The sequence below is a fragment of the Neofelis nebulosa genome, chromosome 13 (assembly GCF_028018385.1).
Source record: "Neofelis nebulosa isolate mNeoNeb1 chromosome 13, mNeoNeb1.pri, whole genome shotgun sequence".
In the NCBI taxonomy this organism is placed as follows: Eukaryota; Metazoa; Chordata; class Mammalia; order Carnivora; family Felidae; genus Neofelis; species Neofelis nebulosa.
Genome location: NC_080794.1, coordinates 7,590,111 through 7,604,839, shown reverse-complemented (window position 1 = coordinate 7,604,839; position 14,729 = coordinate 7,590,111). Strand labels below are relative to the sequence as shown.

General features: G+C 44.3%; 1 protein-coding gene across 3 annotated transcripts in view; it reads right to left on the bottom strand.

Moving 5' to 3' along the window:
- Nucleotides 1-14,675, bottom strand: part of MTR (5-methyltetrahydrofolate-homocysteine methyltransferase) — a 133,149-nt gene extending 118,474 nt beyond the window's left edge. Inside the window, exons 1-6 of one of the 3 annotated variants that reach the window (XM_058696257.1) lie at nucleotides 14,197-14,675; nucleotides 10,811-11,025; nucleotides 6,928-7,017; nucleotides 4,662-4,731; nucleotides 2,561-2,653; nucleotides 1,017-1,123 (exon numbers count right to left, since the gene is read on the bottom strand). In XM_058696257.1, coding sequence (XP_058552240.1) covers nucleotides 1,017-1,123; nucleotides 2,561-2,653; nucleotides 4,662-4,731; nucleotides 6,928-7,017; nucleotides 10,811-11,025; nucleotides 14,197-14,230 — 609 coding nt within the window. In that variant the 5' untranslated portion in view covers nucleotides 14,231-14,675. The remainder of the gene's footprint in view (nucleotides 1-1,016; nucleotides 1,124-2,560; nucleotides 2,654-4,661; nucleotides 4,732-6,927; nucleotides 7,018-10,810; nucleotides 11,026-14,196) is intronic. The other 2 variants (XM_058696258.1, XM_058696259.1) reach the window with 2 other exon arrangements.
- Nucleotides 14,676-14,729: the final 54 nt, after the last annotated feature.

Genomic DNA, 14,729 nt, shown 5'->3' with positions numbered 1-14,729 from the left:
GGGAAAAACAGAGGTTCTGGGAAGGAGGTGAATAAAAGCCTACCAGTCACTCAGACATATTTTAATGATAATGTACAGAAAATAGCAGGATGGGAGCGTGACATCTGACAGATTACTGGAACAGATTCTACCCAGATGCACTTCTGAATTTAGGATGGTCTGGGTGACATTCCACAGGATTCCTATCACTGGGAACTAATAGGTTATGTAATAGATGATGTTAAGAAAAAACTAGGTACACCTTAGAGAAAAAGACTACTAGGTACATCTCTACCACATTCCTTGCCCCAAAATAAATTCCAGAGGCGCCTGGGTGACTCAGCCAGCATCTCACTGACTCTTGATTTCGGCTGAGCATCTGACTCTTGATTTCAGCTTAGGTCAGGATCTCAGTCGTGAGATCAAGTCCCGCATCGGGCTCCACATTCTCTCTCTCTCTCTCTCTACCCCTCCCCTGCTCATGCACACACACACTCGCTCTCCCTCCTAACGAAATAAATAAATCTCAAAAAACTTTATCAAAAAAAAAAAAAAAATTCCAGATGCATCACGGGGGAAACCAGTCCCTCGATCATCTAAAGGATGTTATCACACTTTCTACACCTGCACAGCATCTCTACCAGGCCCCCACACTGGTTAACCGTGGCTATCCGGGAAAGACCTGCATCCCAGGGAACAGGAGAAGGAAGGACATTGCTTTTCACTCCATATTTTTACATATCTTTCACATTTAGAACCATGTGTGTGTATTTACTACATCTGCATACATGTACCTAGTAGCTGTACCTATAAATATTTACTTTCATAATTAAAAAAAAAAAAATGTTTGAAACTTCAAAAGATAACCTTTTGACATTTTTCTCATTCCACTGGCCGCAATTAGAAATGTTCAAGAACAGAATGGAACAGAAGACTTTTATCTAACTTTGACAATGGCTGTGACGGTCTTCTCGCCACACTGGGCGATCATCACAGCCCCACCCCACTCACCGTCCCTTTCATCTCCCTTAACTCACCTTGGCGTTCGCAGTGTCAAAAATAGTTTCAATGAGTAAGATATCAACCCCACCATCCAGGAGCCCCTGGGCCTGCTCTTTGTATGCTTCAACAAGCTCGTCAAATGCTGCAAAAAAGAATAAATAAATCACATCCAGGACTCAGTCATCAAAATCCTCTCGGTGGCCAGGACATGAGTTCAGGCCTGCGCCGTCAACTAACTATTGTTGGTTTATGATGCTTAATTTAAGGACAACATCACCTTTTGTGAGAAACCAAATAAAGGAATAGGGCCGTGGTGGAAATTACACCTGTAAACCGAACACAGTTGCTCCTACTAAACACCGCCTACGAGCCGAGAATGAGTGAGTGAGGAGGCAGGCATATGGTCTCTTGAGCCCCCTACCTTACTTCCAACATCTTTAGAGTGGATCATTCATTCCAAAGGTGGTTTTAATCAGTCAGTTAAGGGATGAGTGTGAGGGAACAGCTACAGGAACATATCACACTGACGTGGGAACATCGCAGGCCTCGTCCCGTTCCCTCACACTTGCCTTGGGGAGAGGCCACAGTCCCGTGGACTTCACTCCTGCCCTCTGACACCAACTCTGCCAGAGAGGAAACCTGCCTGAAGGGCAAGTTCAGCCTGTAACCAAAGTGTTCAATCACTGCTGCGTAAGATTTCTGTTAGAAACATCTTGAGTTGTCCATGTCTGTCTGAGAGGTCATCCCTCTCCCCATTCACCTCCCAACCAAACAAGAAAGAAGGTTGGATATTCCAGAGAGAAACCTCAACAGTACCTTTATGCTTGCTGTATACAGCACAAGAGAAAGGAGAACTCAGCCCCTTGCTGTCATGTTAGACCAAAGAGGGCATCACCAGGCATAAGCCCAGTATGAGAGAGCAATCCCTGGTGAAGAAGTATGGTATCGCTACATGGAAAGTTCTAGAACCAAAAACCTACAAACCATACTTGCCTGAACTTGTCGTCTATACAAAACTCTTTACCATACACAGTATCAGTATTATTCAGCTAAGTTTCATTCTTTTTGTTTTTTTATTGTCTTGATGTTTAAGAAATTGACCTAGATCTGCAGATTTTTCATAAAATCTCAATGTAAGTGTTTATATACACTAAGTTATAATGTCGACCGTGCTAGTATGTTTATATGGTTTGGGTTGCTTTCTGACATGAAATGGAGATTCAGTGAGTTATTCTGTAATAGACCAAGGCCTGGTGTCCATACTTACCCAACTGTTCCGTGTAAAGCTTTTTTTTTTTTTGACTGGTTTTATTTCCTCAGCAGATAAAGAAGCACCAACACAATACCATGTACATTTGAAAACAAACTCAATAACAATAATAATGATGATGATGACAGTAATAAAAACAAGAGCTAACTCTTTGTTTAGAGGTTAACTACATTCCAGGGACCATTATAAGCCCTTTATGTCAATTAAGTCTGAGGAAGATCCTGTTACTCGTCCCATTTTACAGATTTTAGGATCACTGAAAACACAGAGATACTGGCAGGTCAAAGATTATATACCAGAAATACTCACTAATGTTCCTGTAATCTGGTTTTTCCACAGATGGGGACACAGAGAGGGTCTTATTAGTTGGACCCAGGGCTCCTGCCACAAACCTCTTGATTCCTTTGGGAAAAGAAAAACAAGCGTAAAATCTCTAAATAGGCTGAACTTTGTGTTGTGAATCGACAGGCGCTAAGATTTTTCCCTCCAACACACGTCTATAACCCCTTATCTACAACTCTACAAGACAAAAGCACAAATTTTGTTCTTAATTCATTTGACGACAAAACATGATGTGACCTCTCCTGAACCACAAGAGGCTATTTATAGTCTTTATCGCACTTAGTGAGACAATTCATAGATTTTACTGCAAACACGCGTTTGGTTATCGCGGCCCCCACCAGGAAAACGATGAACCATAGGGGATGTGCACGTATTGTTGCCAAGCCAACCCAAAAGACTCTGAATCCTTGTATATCTGACTTCAAAGTGTTTCAGTGAGTAACCCCTCTTCTATCACCACAGCCGTGTTTGGATAAATCATCTCCCCTTATTCTTAAGAAATCTCAAAGGTCCTGAACTTGACACAGAATCTGTGAGAGCTCCTCATGGAAACATTCCACTTGAAATGCTCTCCAGCATTGGGCTACAGGCCTGTCACTGTGGGAGGATATTAAGCCAGGATTAACAATTATAAAGCCTAAATTAAAGTATGAGAGATCAAATCTTAATCACTCTTAATAATCCTTTAATAACTTTTCCTCCAGGCTAGAGTCCAGGTGCTTCTAAAAGAGCCTCCAATGTTATGTCCATTTACATGTCATGACAGAAGCCCGAGGAAGGGGTGCACTGCCCCTTGCCTTTGGTGACAGTAACCACTCAGTAACCTGGGTTATGCTGTATCATTTAACTGGAGAAGACCACTGACTAGTTGATAACCCAATCTTTGAACAGGTTATCTTTCCCAAAGCTGAACAATAATGAGGACATAAGAAAAAGGTCCTTCTCTTTCCCCGCTTCAGCGTGTTTAACATTTTCTGACCTGTGACCCTGTCGGGCTGACAGTCTGTGTGTGCCCCTGGATTTAAGCATTATCTCTCAGAAGCAGAGCTCCCATGAACTGCTTCAGTCTTCATTAGTATGCTGTGTCTAACTTCCTAACAATTCTGCTTTACATTTTCTCCTGTTGGCAATAATCTTACATTTCCAAATCTTTAGGGGCTCCACATATTTCTTGTATTCCTCTCCCTCCCTCAAAGCCTCCCCACCAGCTGGCGCCCAAGTCATGTGAATGGCAGCCAGCCAGAAGGTTAGTTATTTCAGGGAGCCACTTTCAAGTCCCAGCAAGACTAAATCTAATGCCACACTCCTGGGTGTGCGGCACAAAGCCTTTAAGGACATCAGTGGTATGAAGCAGAAAATGCTCAAAAGGCAGTATCTCTTTTAAATAAGCCAATCGTGGGGATGAGGTAGCTTTAAAGGGTTAAGATCAGGTATCTTTTTTTTTTTTTTTAATTTTTTTTTTCAACTTTTTTTTTTTTTTTTTTTTTTTTTTTTTTTGGGACAGAGAGAGACAGAGCATGAACGGGGGAGGGGCAGAGAGAGAGGGAGACACAGAATCTGAAACAGGCTCCAGGCTCCGAGCCATCAGCCCAGAGCCTGACGCGGGGCTCGAACTCACGGACCGCGAGATCGTGACCTGGCTGAAGTCGGACGCTTAACCGACTGCGCCACCCAGGCGCCCCAAGATCAGGTATCTTAATGTTAACCATGATAACCAGTCAGCTGTCACCTTAACTACCTAATGACGTGCTTCCAAAGGGAGAAAACTTGTTTTAGCTGCAAATACGCAAGGAAGCTACAGTCCTAGCTACAAAGGTAAGCTGTAACCCCCAGTAAAGCAAACACAGCGTCAAGCCTGAGCCCATGGGCATGGAATAAATCCAGAGAGACACTGAGCGGCTTCTTAGGGAAGGGCAGAGAGTAACTTACACACAAGGACAAAGCAGCGACTGCGGCGTGGCCAGCAGGCCGATGGTCACAGGGGGAAAAGGGCCATGAAGACAGAGCCTTGTAACTCAGAATCTCAAAGGAAGCATCTCCGTGAACCCGGGAGGATGACGTTCCTTACCTGTCTGGAGAGACACCTCCTCGGCCGCTTTCCTGGCCACTGCCGCAGAACACTTGTTCATCCGGTAGGCCTAGCAGATCAAACGCAAACGTCAGCTCGCTCTTCTTTTCCTCCCATACGAGTAAGAACTCCTGACCTTCGAAAACCCAGTTTTATTCAGTAAGGAAGTACAGAGGGAATTAACAGAAGCTCTGAATGAAATCTCAGCCAAGAAGACCTATCAGCTGCCCCAGCTGTGAGGACAGCAGGAAAGGCAAGAGTCTTTGAGACCTGGTTTTAGCTTCTTCCCCTGAACTGTGAGCTAAATGACGAAAAGGGCAATGCCTGGACATGTGGTATGTCAAAGAGTAAGCTGATGCAGCTACGTACTCTGCGAATCAGCAAAAAGCATGGTGACGGGAAAAGACAGGAGGCCTGGGTTGGAGGACCGATTGTCCCAAGAGCCTGTGTGGCCCACTCCTTCTGCAGTGTCTCCGGCCGTGACTTCCTTCACTGGATGGTGGCTGAACTCAATGGTTCCCAACTTTCTACAGATCACTAACCTCTTTAGAATTTCGTAAAGGGCCATGAACCCTCTCACTGGGAAATAAAAAGTATGCACAAACCTCAATTTAAAGAAGTTTATAGGCCTCCTCAAAGGGGTTCACAGACACCGCTTCACAGGTTAGAAAGTCCTAGACTTGTGGTCTTCAGGATCCCTTCTAAGATCCTATGTGTCATGTATCCGCAGAGTTAGTAATTAAGAAGCCAGGATATCCTAAAATACGGGGTGGAAAACTATAGCCCCCGGGGCAAATCTAGCCTGAGCCTGTTTTATAAATAAAATGTTACTAGAATACAGTCAAGCTCATTCATTTGCATGTTGTCTATTGCTGCCTTTGCACTATAATGGCAGAGTTGAGGAACTGCTGTATATGACAAACGAAGCCTAAAATATCTACTTAACTGGCCCTTTACAGTTTGCCAACTCCTGCCCAATAATCACACGAAACTCATCATTTTCCCTCGATAATCCAAAAGACACAAGATCTCACAAAACATCATGAGAAAAATCAGTATTGGAGCACCAGGACTTCCTAATGAAAACAGAGGAATGTGTCTGCAAAAATCCCACACAAAAATGGGAACGGCAGCATCTACTACACATTCCCATCATCCACATTTTATAAAATTTGGAAAAGGGGTATCATGTTGATCAAAAAGAAACCAGATCTCCACCCCACACCCATGAGGATGGCTACTTTCATAAAACAAAACTCAAAAACCCCAAAAACAGAAGCGAACAAGTGTCGACAGAGCCGTAGAAAACTCAGAACCCTCGTGCACTGTAGGTGGGAATACAAAACGGTGCAGCCACTGTGGGAAACAGCATGGTGGTTTCTCAAAAAATGAGACACACAATTACCGTATGAAGCAAGCAACTCCCCTTCTGCGTACAGAATCTCAGGAAACAAAAGCAGGGAAGCAAGGAGATCGTGGGTACGTAGTAGCAGCATTGTTCACAATAACCGAAAGGTGGGATCAACCCAAGTGTCCCCAACAAATGAATGAACACACAATATGGAGCATGATCTGGCCTTAAAAAGGAAGGAAATTCTGACATAGGCTACGGCCTGAGTGAACTTGGAAAACATTATACTGAGTGAAATAAGCCAGTTGTAAAAGGACAAACACTTTGATTCTACTCACGTCACACACCTAGAGGAGTCAAATTCATAAATAAAGTACAGTGGTGGTTTCCGGGATGTAGGGGGGTGGCAGGAGAACGGGGAGTTACTGTTTAACGGTTACGGAGTTTCAGCTCCACAAGATGACCAGAGTCTAGAGATGGGAGGTGTGATGCCTGCGCACCATGAACGTACTTAACGTCACCGAACTGTACGCTCAAAATGGCTAAGATCGTCAATTTTAGGTTACGTGTGCTTCCCCACAACTAAAAAAAAAGAAAATCAAATCTGCCACCCAGTATATGAAAAGGCCTCCCCAAACTGCACACACAGCCAATCATTATGCCGTTATCAGCAGCCACTATAAGTATCATTTTTATTTGATTACGTGCCCATGAAAGAAACCAGTTACAAAATGAACGGTCTGCCATGTTCAGAAGCAGAAGAGATTCAAACTGTTTTCCAAGTCTGACCACGAAAAGTAGGCATCTGGGCACTGGCTGGACTCCGCGCTTCTGGTGGTTTTCTCACTAGCAACTACCACCAAGGCAGCAAACGCGCAGAAATGTCTCAGACTTGAGGCACAATGGAGTTCTTACCAAGTGTTCGAGGCCATAGTCGGCTTGGGCGACATTAGTGCTGCTGAAAGTGTTCGTTTCAATGATATCCGCTCCAGCCAGCAAGTAATCCTGCAACAGGAGACAGTGATGTCAATGCTGTGAGTTTGAGAACCCCTGTCCCCCAGCAGCAAATAGGACTTTCCACTGGCACCACCACCAGACACCCCGGGACCACTTACTAAGCGGCCGGCACTACACCAGAGGCTAGAGGTACAAAAAGACATAAGGGTGTCACAGAAAGGAATGTGCTCTAAACAAACTCAGACCCTGAACTGACAGTTCACATGCTAAGTTGTACGAACTGAATCAAGTTCCTTAGACTCCGGTTTCCTCGCTGGAAAGTACTAGAATCTAACTCTACACAGTGGCTGTATGATAACACAAGCATCGAGTTCTGGCCCGAACAGCACTCTCCGGCCTGAGCACAAGCTGGCTCCCACTGACAACCGCACTATGAGAGCCCAGTTCTGCCGGGAGCTGTCTCCACCCCAGTTTCCCGGGCCCTCTGAGCCAGAGCTACACTCTTGCAGAAGCCTGAGGGTCTCAGCATCAACCTGTCCTCAACCTACCTTCCGCACTTCACTCTTTGGACAACACCTTCTCAACCTCAATCTGATGAACACTCGAGAATCTCTCAGCTCCCCTGACTTCCAAGTACTGAGTTAAACACAACCCTTCCCAAACTGATAAACACTGTTTGCAGAACAGCTAGGAAATGAAAACCAAGATTTACCTATTTATAAGTTACAAACATCCTAAATATCCACCAGTTGGGAAAAACTAAATAAGCTGGAATTAATCCACTTTATAACATGCTTGGTGGCAGCTAAAAAACATTTGTGTATCTGCATATACCGACATGGAAAAATCTCCAAAAAGTATCGCTGAGTAGAAACCAAAATTGACTGATGTGTAAAGTATGACATCATGAAGTTTAAAACATACATGTACACAAGCAGTATGAATTTTCTACCAAAATGTATGCATACACATACATGTATGTACACACACATATACATACATATAAATGCATAACAAAGTGATCCGGAAAGACACACACCAACTAATGTAAGTGGTTAGGTCAGGAGAAAAAAATGGAAATTTGGAGTAGTGGTCAAAGCAAATTTATTCTTACCTATGGGTTTCGTTTTTTTATAAGAGCAAATTATATTTAATTTTTCAAAAAAAGAGCAAGAAAAATTGGAAACAACATTAATGCCTAGGAATAAATAAATTTATTAATAACATATACACAGAATATATTATGAAGTTCTTAAACCATGTTTAAGAACATTTAATGCTCATGTATACAGATAAAAAAAATCCAAATTATAAAACAATATAAAGTAATCCCAATATAATCCCATTTAAAACCCCAGTATAAAAAAAAATAAATTAAAATATAAATTAAAATATGTGAGTAGCAGTTATTTATTGGTGTTGATATGTCCTGGTTTTGATTTTCTCTTTTATGGTTTTCTATTTATCTAGCTACTTCTTTTTTAAGCAATAAACATGTATTGTCTTTACAATTGTTTCTTCTGGCTCTTCATCCTCTCTCTACACCTTTTTTCCTGGCTCAGAATCCCACTCAAGGGCCCTAGGCAGAAATCATGTGATCAGGGGCAAGCTGTATAATGTCCCTGCTCCTCACTCTTCTCTTGGAGAAAGCTGTCAAGACTAAAGGAGGACTTTAAGGAGAGCATTTGTAGAGGCTAACAGAGGTGTTGAATTCTTTTTTGTGACAGTGATATTTAAGGCAGGGTAGTCCTCATGGCCAGCTCCCACAAACTTTCCCTGGGCAGAACCTAAGTTGTGGCCACATCACCCACTGTGGTTCTTATAACCGCAAAACACATCTCAGCAACAACCACAAGGCACTTTGGGGAGAAAAAGGTATATTACTCCCAAGTCCTGGAGGGTACAGGCATGCCCAGGGCCACACTGCAAGGGGTGAGGGGCACATGGGGCGGGGGGGGGGGGGGAGAGGGTGGAAGCACAGGCATGCGGTTCTGCCTCTTCCGGGCTATAGGGATGGGGAGCCTGGGGTTTCGCAGTTTCACTCTTTATTGCCGAATTTAAGACATGAGTGGGAATCAGGCTGTGGAAAGGGGAAAAATGGGGTCAAATAGCTGGCTGTCCGGGTCACCCAGGACTCTCTAAAAGCAGAACTTCATGGGTGGGAACAGCCTGGTTTCTTATCTAAGTGTTTAGTCGGTAGCTGTAGTACGTTAATTATGAGATGGATGTCTTTGAAATGGGTATCTTGGCAGCCAAAAGCTTCATGTCAGGCACTTGCATTACAATCACAGAAGCTTCCGGTCGGGCACCTACACTACAAACATAACCGAGACATTCCATTAAAATTAGCCATCAGGGGACCTGATCCGTGGTCACTAACGCCACTAGAAACAGCCAAGTGTGAAAACAACCCAGTGTTTCCTTTCTTCATCCAAGAACGTGGTAGGTTCTCTGCACTCGAAGAACTCTAGCTAGAAAATGCACCCCCAGAAATGGGACACCCACCTACACTTTATTGTATTTACAGCCATTTTTGCTTCATGTGCCTATTGTGGGTACCTTGTAGTTCTATCTAGATGCCTACCTAATACAGACGGCAAGGATTCTTTCTCTAACAAATATTTACTGAGTACTTACTACGTGTGAGATGCTCTAGGTAGTAGGGATTTGGCAGTGAAAAACAGGCATCAATTCCTGTCCCGCAGAAGCTGATAATCTAATGATAATCTAATGATAATCCACACGAACAATATGACGAAGCTACATGGCATGGTAGTTCATATGATCTTATCAGTTGCATTATAAGAACTGTATTTGTAACCCTAACAAGCAATTCATACCCATGAGGGCATTCCTGTAGTTAACAGGATTTAACTACACAGTCTCAAGGCCAAGCAGAAAAACTTAGGTACCATTCTTCCTGCCGAACCAACACCTTTTCAAGGACCAATTCTAAATCTTCTGGTACCTAGAATTCCCATTATGAGCAAAGGAAAGGCATTTTCTTCAAATGAATGCTATCCTTCACCTCACCTAGAAAAAAAGTCTTGACCACACAATAAAATGATCCCTTCCATACTCACTGGAACACTTAATCACTTGTTTAGACATTTTTTTTTTTTTTTTTTTTTTAAGAAGAGCTTGAAACACCTATAACAATGCCCCTCTCCAGAAAATAAAACTCTCTCGCTTAACTGGTAAATACGCTTTGTCCTTCTAACTGAATCCAGACCAGGAAAACAGATTTGATCATCTTAATACCTCTTCCAGTCACAGTTCTGTGTAATTCCTATGATAATCTATAAAACAATTTCGTTCTGTGTTTAATTATGTTATAAAAATGTATCGTACCCAGTTACCTCCTCCTGATCTCTTTATGTTGACTAACCATTTTTATTGGACACAGAAAAATGGAATGAAAGGGGATGGGATTTCAAGTCAGGGAGGCTCCCTAATGTCAGATAAGTTCCTTAACCTCTGTCAGGCTCAACTTCCAAATCTACAAAATAAGAATAACCACCTTTGATTTTACTTCATCAGGGCTGTTGTGGTGACTTAAGTAGGATAGCATATGTGAATACCCCAATTTGTCCAAGATCTTTGTGGTTTCTCACTGGACTTTAAACGCCTCAAAGGCAGAAAAACTACCTTTCTGAACTCCTTATCCTGAATGCTCATCACAGCGCATGACCTTTATTTGATGTCCAACAAGCCTTTTTTGTGAACAAACCACCTCTTTCTTCTGTCCCCTCCAGACACTGGGGACAGTGGTCTGCCCTCCGTACGCGAAACGATTTACAGAATAATCAAATGAACACAGAAGACCCTGGGGATACTTGACCTTATGGATTTGGTAAATGACATTGGGTTGAGTTACACTTAAAATGTCATTGTTGCCTTTCAGTGGCCTGGCATGATCTTTAAATTCGTGACCTCGGAAGTCTTCTTCACTTAGCTTATGCCGCTGGATCATGGTGCCCATCCCTCCATCCAGCACCATAATCCTCTCCCGCAGAAGGGCTTCGATCTCATCCCGCAGGGTTTTCTTCACACCTGCTTTAAAGAAAGGGAAAATCTGACTTTCAAAACTGAAAGGGGAAAAAGACAGGGGGAGGCGGTTTCTAAGAACTACTGAAAAGCCACAGAACTACACTTATGGGAGTCCCTGAAAATTCCCTGTTGAGCCTCCTCCCTGGTTCATCTTTTCCTGGCTGCCCTCAACATGTCCCGTATCTACTGTCCCAAACCTGCTTACTTTTAGCTTCAAGTCCTTTTCCCTCTGTAGGGGATTCTACCTAATCCTGCCCAAAGAAGTCTTCTGTTGGGAGCTCCAAAATTCACCCGCCTCTGCCTCAAAACCCTCTTACGGCTTGGCTCACTCCATTTTCCTTCTCTCTCCACCTAGGGAGGGAGCACTTCTCCACTCACTGCAGATCTGACCACGGAGTGTGCCTCTACTCCTCCTCCCATCTTCATAAAAAGTCTAAGCATTCTTCCACAGGGTCCCTACTGTATTCACTTTTTAATCCAGAAATACACAAACTGTTCTTGGTCTTTAAGACAGTTTACTATTTACCATAAAACAACCTTGCCCCCCACATATACAAACTCTGAGATCTTGTTAAAGCAGCCTTCATATATGCAAGAGATCAAAGTTTTTTTTTAACTAAACAAAACACGATTTTCTATGAGAAATTTGACATATTCCGTAATTTATGTGGAAAACTAAAAGCCCAGAAAAAAAGCTGAATTAACTTTGAAAAAGTAGAGTTTACTTGGCCCACTAAATAGTCTACCATAAAACTATATTCGCATAAGGAAAAATAAAATATAGGATTATCTTCATTACTTAGAATAGGGAACGACTTCAGGCTCAAAAGCCCAACCTATAATATTTTTAAAAATGATGAATTTGATTCCATAAAAACTAAGGATTCTTATTAAATGAAAGTCACCATAGACAAAAATAACAGATTACGGATTGGAGGAAGGTTCGGCAATGTCTAAAACAGATTACGGATTGGAGGAAGGTTCGGCAATTGGAGGAAGGTTCGGCAATGTCTAAATGCATCTGTAACATACAAGGAACTCTGACAAAGATGTGAATAGTCAAGTCAAGGAAGGATAAAATAATACTCAACAACTACTGAAGAAATGCTCAAGCTTATTAGTGATTAGATGTGAATTAAAACAAGCTTAGGGGTGCCTGGGTGGCTCCATCAGTTGGGCGTCCGACTTTGGCTCAGGTCATGATCTCACAGTTCGTGGGTTCGAGCCCCACGTCCAGCTCTGTGCTGACAGCTCAGAGCCTGGAGCCTGCTTTGGATTCTGTGTCTCCCTCTCTCTCTGCCCATCTCCTGCTCACTCTCTCTTTCTTTCTCTCTCTCTCAAAAGTAAACAAACATTAAAAAAAAAAAAAAGATGATACTTATTTACACTCAATAGATGAGCAATAATTATAAGACTGGATAACGTCAAAGAAAATCTGAACCCTCAAGTATGCTTGCTGGAACACAGACAGCCATTCTGGAGAGAACCTGAAGAGGTCTTCCTCCCAGATTTGCCGGTTTAAGTGTTCACTGTTCTTATCTTTTGTAATCCTCATGCTTTTCCAGTAGAGGATTAACTTTCACTGGCTTCTAATCACCTTGCCCTCCAGAACCTTCTCGTAAGAGTTAAAAGTCACTTTCAGAATTCTCCTTTCCCTTGCAAGGGTAAACGGTCATTGAGATCTTCCCTGAAGAACAACAATAACCAAAATACACTCGTGCTTATCTGCGTTCGGTTCATTATGCACAGAACATCCTGTACATTTTACTCCTGACTAGTCAGGTTCTTAACAGGGCACCTTCTCCCCAACATCTCTCACAGTGGAAACAGAAATATCGAGTTTTTGCACTTCCCCCATTTAGCTGAGGCCTTCTGCTGTTGATACATTTAGATGAAAGGGAAATCACGTATTTCCTTTTTTAATTAAATGGGAAGGGAAAAGTAAGAAGTCATGAAGCAGAGGGGCGCCTGGGTGGTTCAGTCAGTTGGGCGTCCAACTTCGGCTCAGGTTATGGCTCAGGTTATGCTCTCGTGTTGAGTTAGAGCCCTGGGGGTCAGACTCTGTGCTGACAGCTCAGAGCCTGGAGCCTGCTTTGGATTCTGTGTCTCCTCTCTCTCTGCCCTTCTCCGACTCACACTCTGTCTCTCTCTCCTTCAAATATAAATAAACATTAAAAAAATGTTAATAAAAAAAAGTCATGAAGCAGAGATAGTAAAGAGCTGTAACATAGGCCTCTGTACATCTTATTTGATAGCATCAGTGACAAAATGTTTCTCAGTTACATTTCCACTGGTTTCAACACCCACATCAGAACCCCAGAGTCAACAGGCTCACTAGCTCACCTGTGATAAATTTCCTTCTGAGTTAGGACTTCTCACCCCTGCCCAAGATGAACACCCTCTTTCTGTCACAGGCAGCTACTGTTCTGTCCTTATCACTGGTTCTCTTCCTGCTACATTGCCTACCTCATGGCTCACATGTTTTCATGGGTAGATCTGACCACAAATTTTAACCAGGGACGACCTCAGAGACCCAGAGCTCATTATAAAGCTGAAATTATTTTCAGTTCTTGAGCTAGTTTTTTTCTCAAAGTTAATCTCAGAGCCCCCAGCATCACCATCAACTGTGATTACTACTTCCCATCACGACCTTCTATCTGCTTTTACACAGTGATAATTCTGTGCACGCTGGAGTTTGCTCTAACCCTGATGCGGAAAAGAAACGTTCGCTGCAGTTTCAAATAGTTCTCTGGGTTTGCTATCTGTCTCAGCACGTGGACTTCCTTTGGATGAGCACATGCTCAAAAAGTACTGAATAAGAACGTTAACTCATGCAAAACTTCCAAAGCGCCCTGCTGGAATATGGTACACCAAGCTGCAAAAGTTTCGTTACTTTGACATTAACAGCGTGTTTCAGGGACAAGACGCGGGGACAGGGCGGTGCTTCGCGGCTGCTGATGGTCTGTCTGGGGAGCGAGGGGGACAGGTGCGGAAGGAACCAAGCAGAACAACGTGGGACCTCAGAGCTGCTCCGCAGGTTCAAAGGTGCCGCCCGCCCGCCCGCGGGGAAACCTGGTCGCGCGTCTCCAAATGGGGAGGAGAATCACCCTAGGGATTAGGAGCCCATAGCAGGAGTCAATAAACAACTGAACCGCTGAGACCGGGTGGCAACGTTACCGGAAGGCGTCAGCTCTGGCAGCGCGGGTGACATGCCGCCGAGTCTCCTCCTCCTCAGGCCAGCGGCAAAGCCGGGAAGTCGCGCTCTGCACAGGAGACGGCCAAGAGCGACGCCAGCCAGCGCCCGGGAGCCTGCCTCGGAGGCCCGAGTCGCTGGGAGCGCCAAAGGCCCCGGAGCCCGCCGCGCCCCGGGCCTTGCGCGCACCGCACGCCGCGCGGGAGGTGCCCCCGCAGGACCTGGGCGCCGCGCGGGGATGATACGCGCGCCCTCGGCCGCTACAACGCTCGAGCACGTGCTTTCTTCGCGGTCACCCGGCTTGTCCTCCGCGCGGGGCTGGCGGCCAGATACGGGCGGCCCGAGGCCGGGTCGCAGGCAAGGCGCGGACCGAAGCCGAAGAGGAGGACAACGTGGCGTCCGAGACGCGGGACCGAAGCTCTCAGCCGCCTAGGGCTTTGGGACACATTACAACGCAGTTAGTTTCTCCGCTCAATCTAGCCTCTGCGTGGGAGGTCCCGCCCCTTCCAGCCTGTGA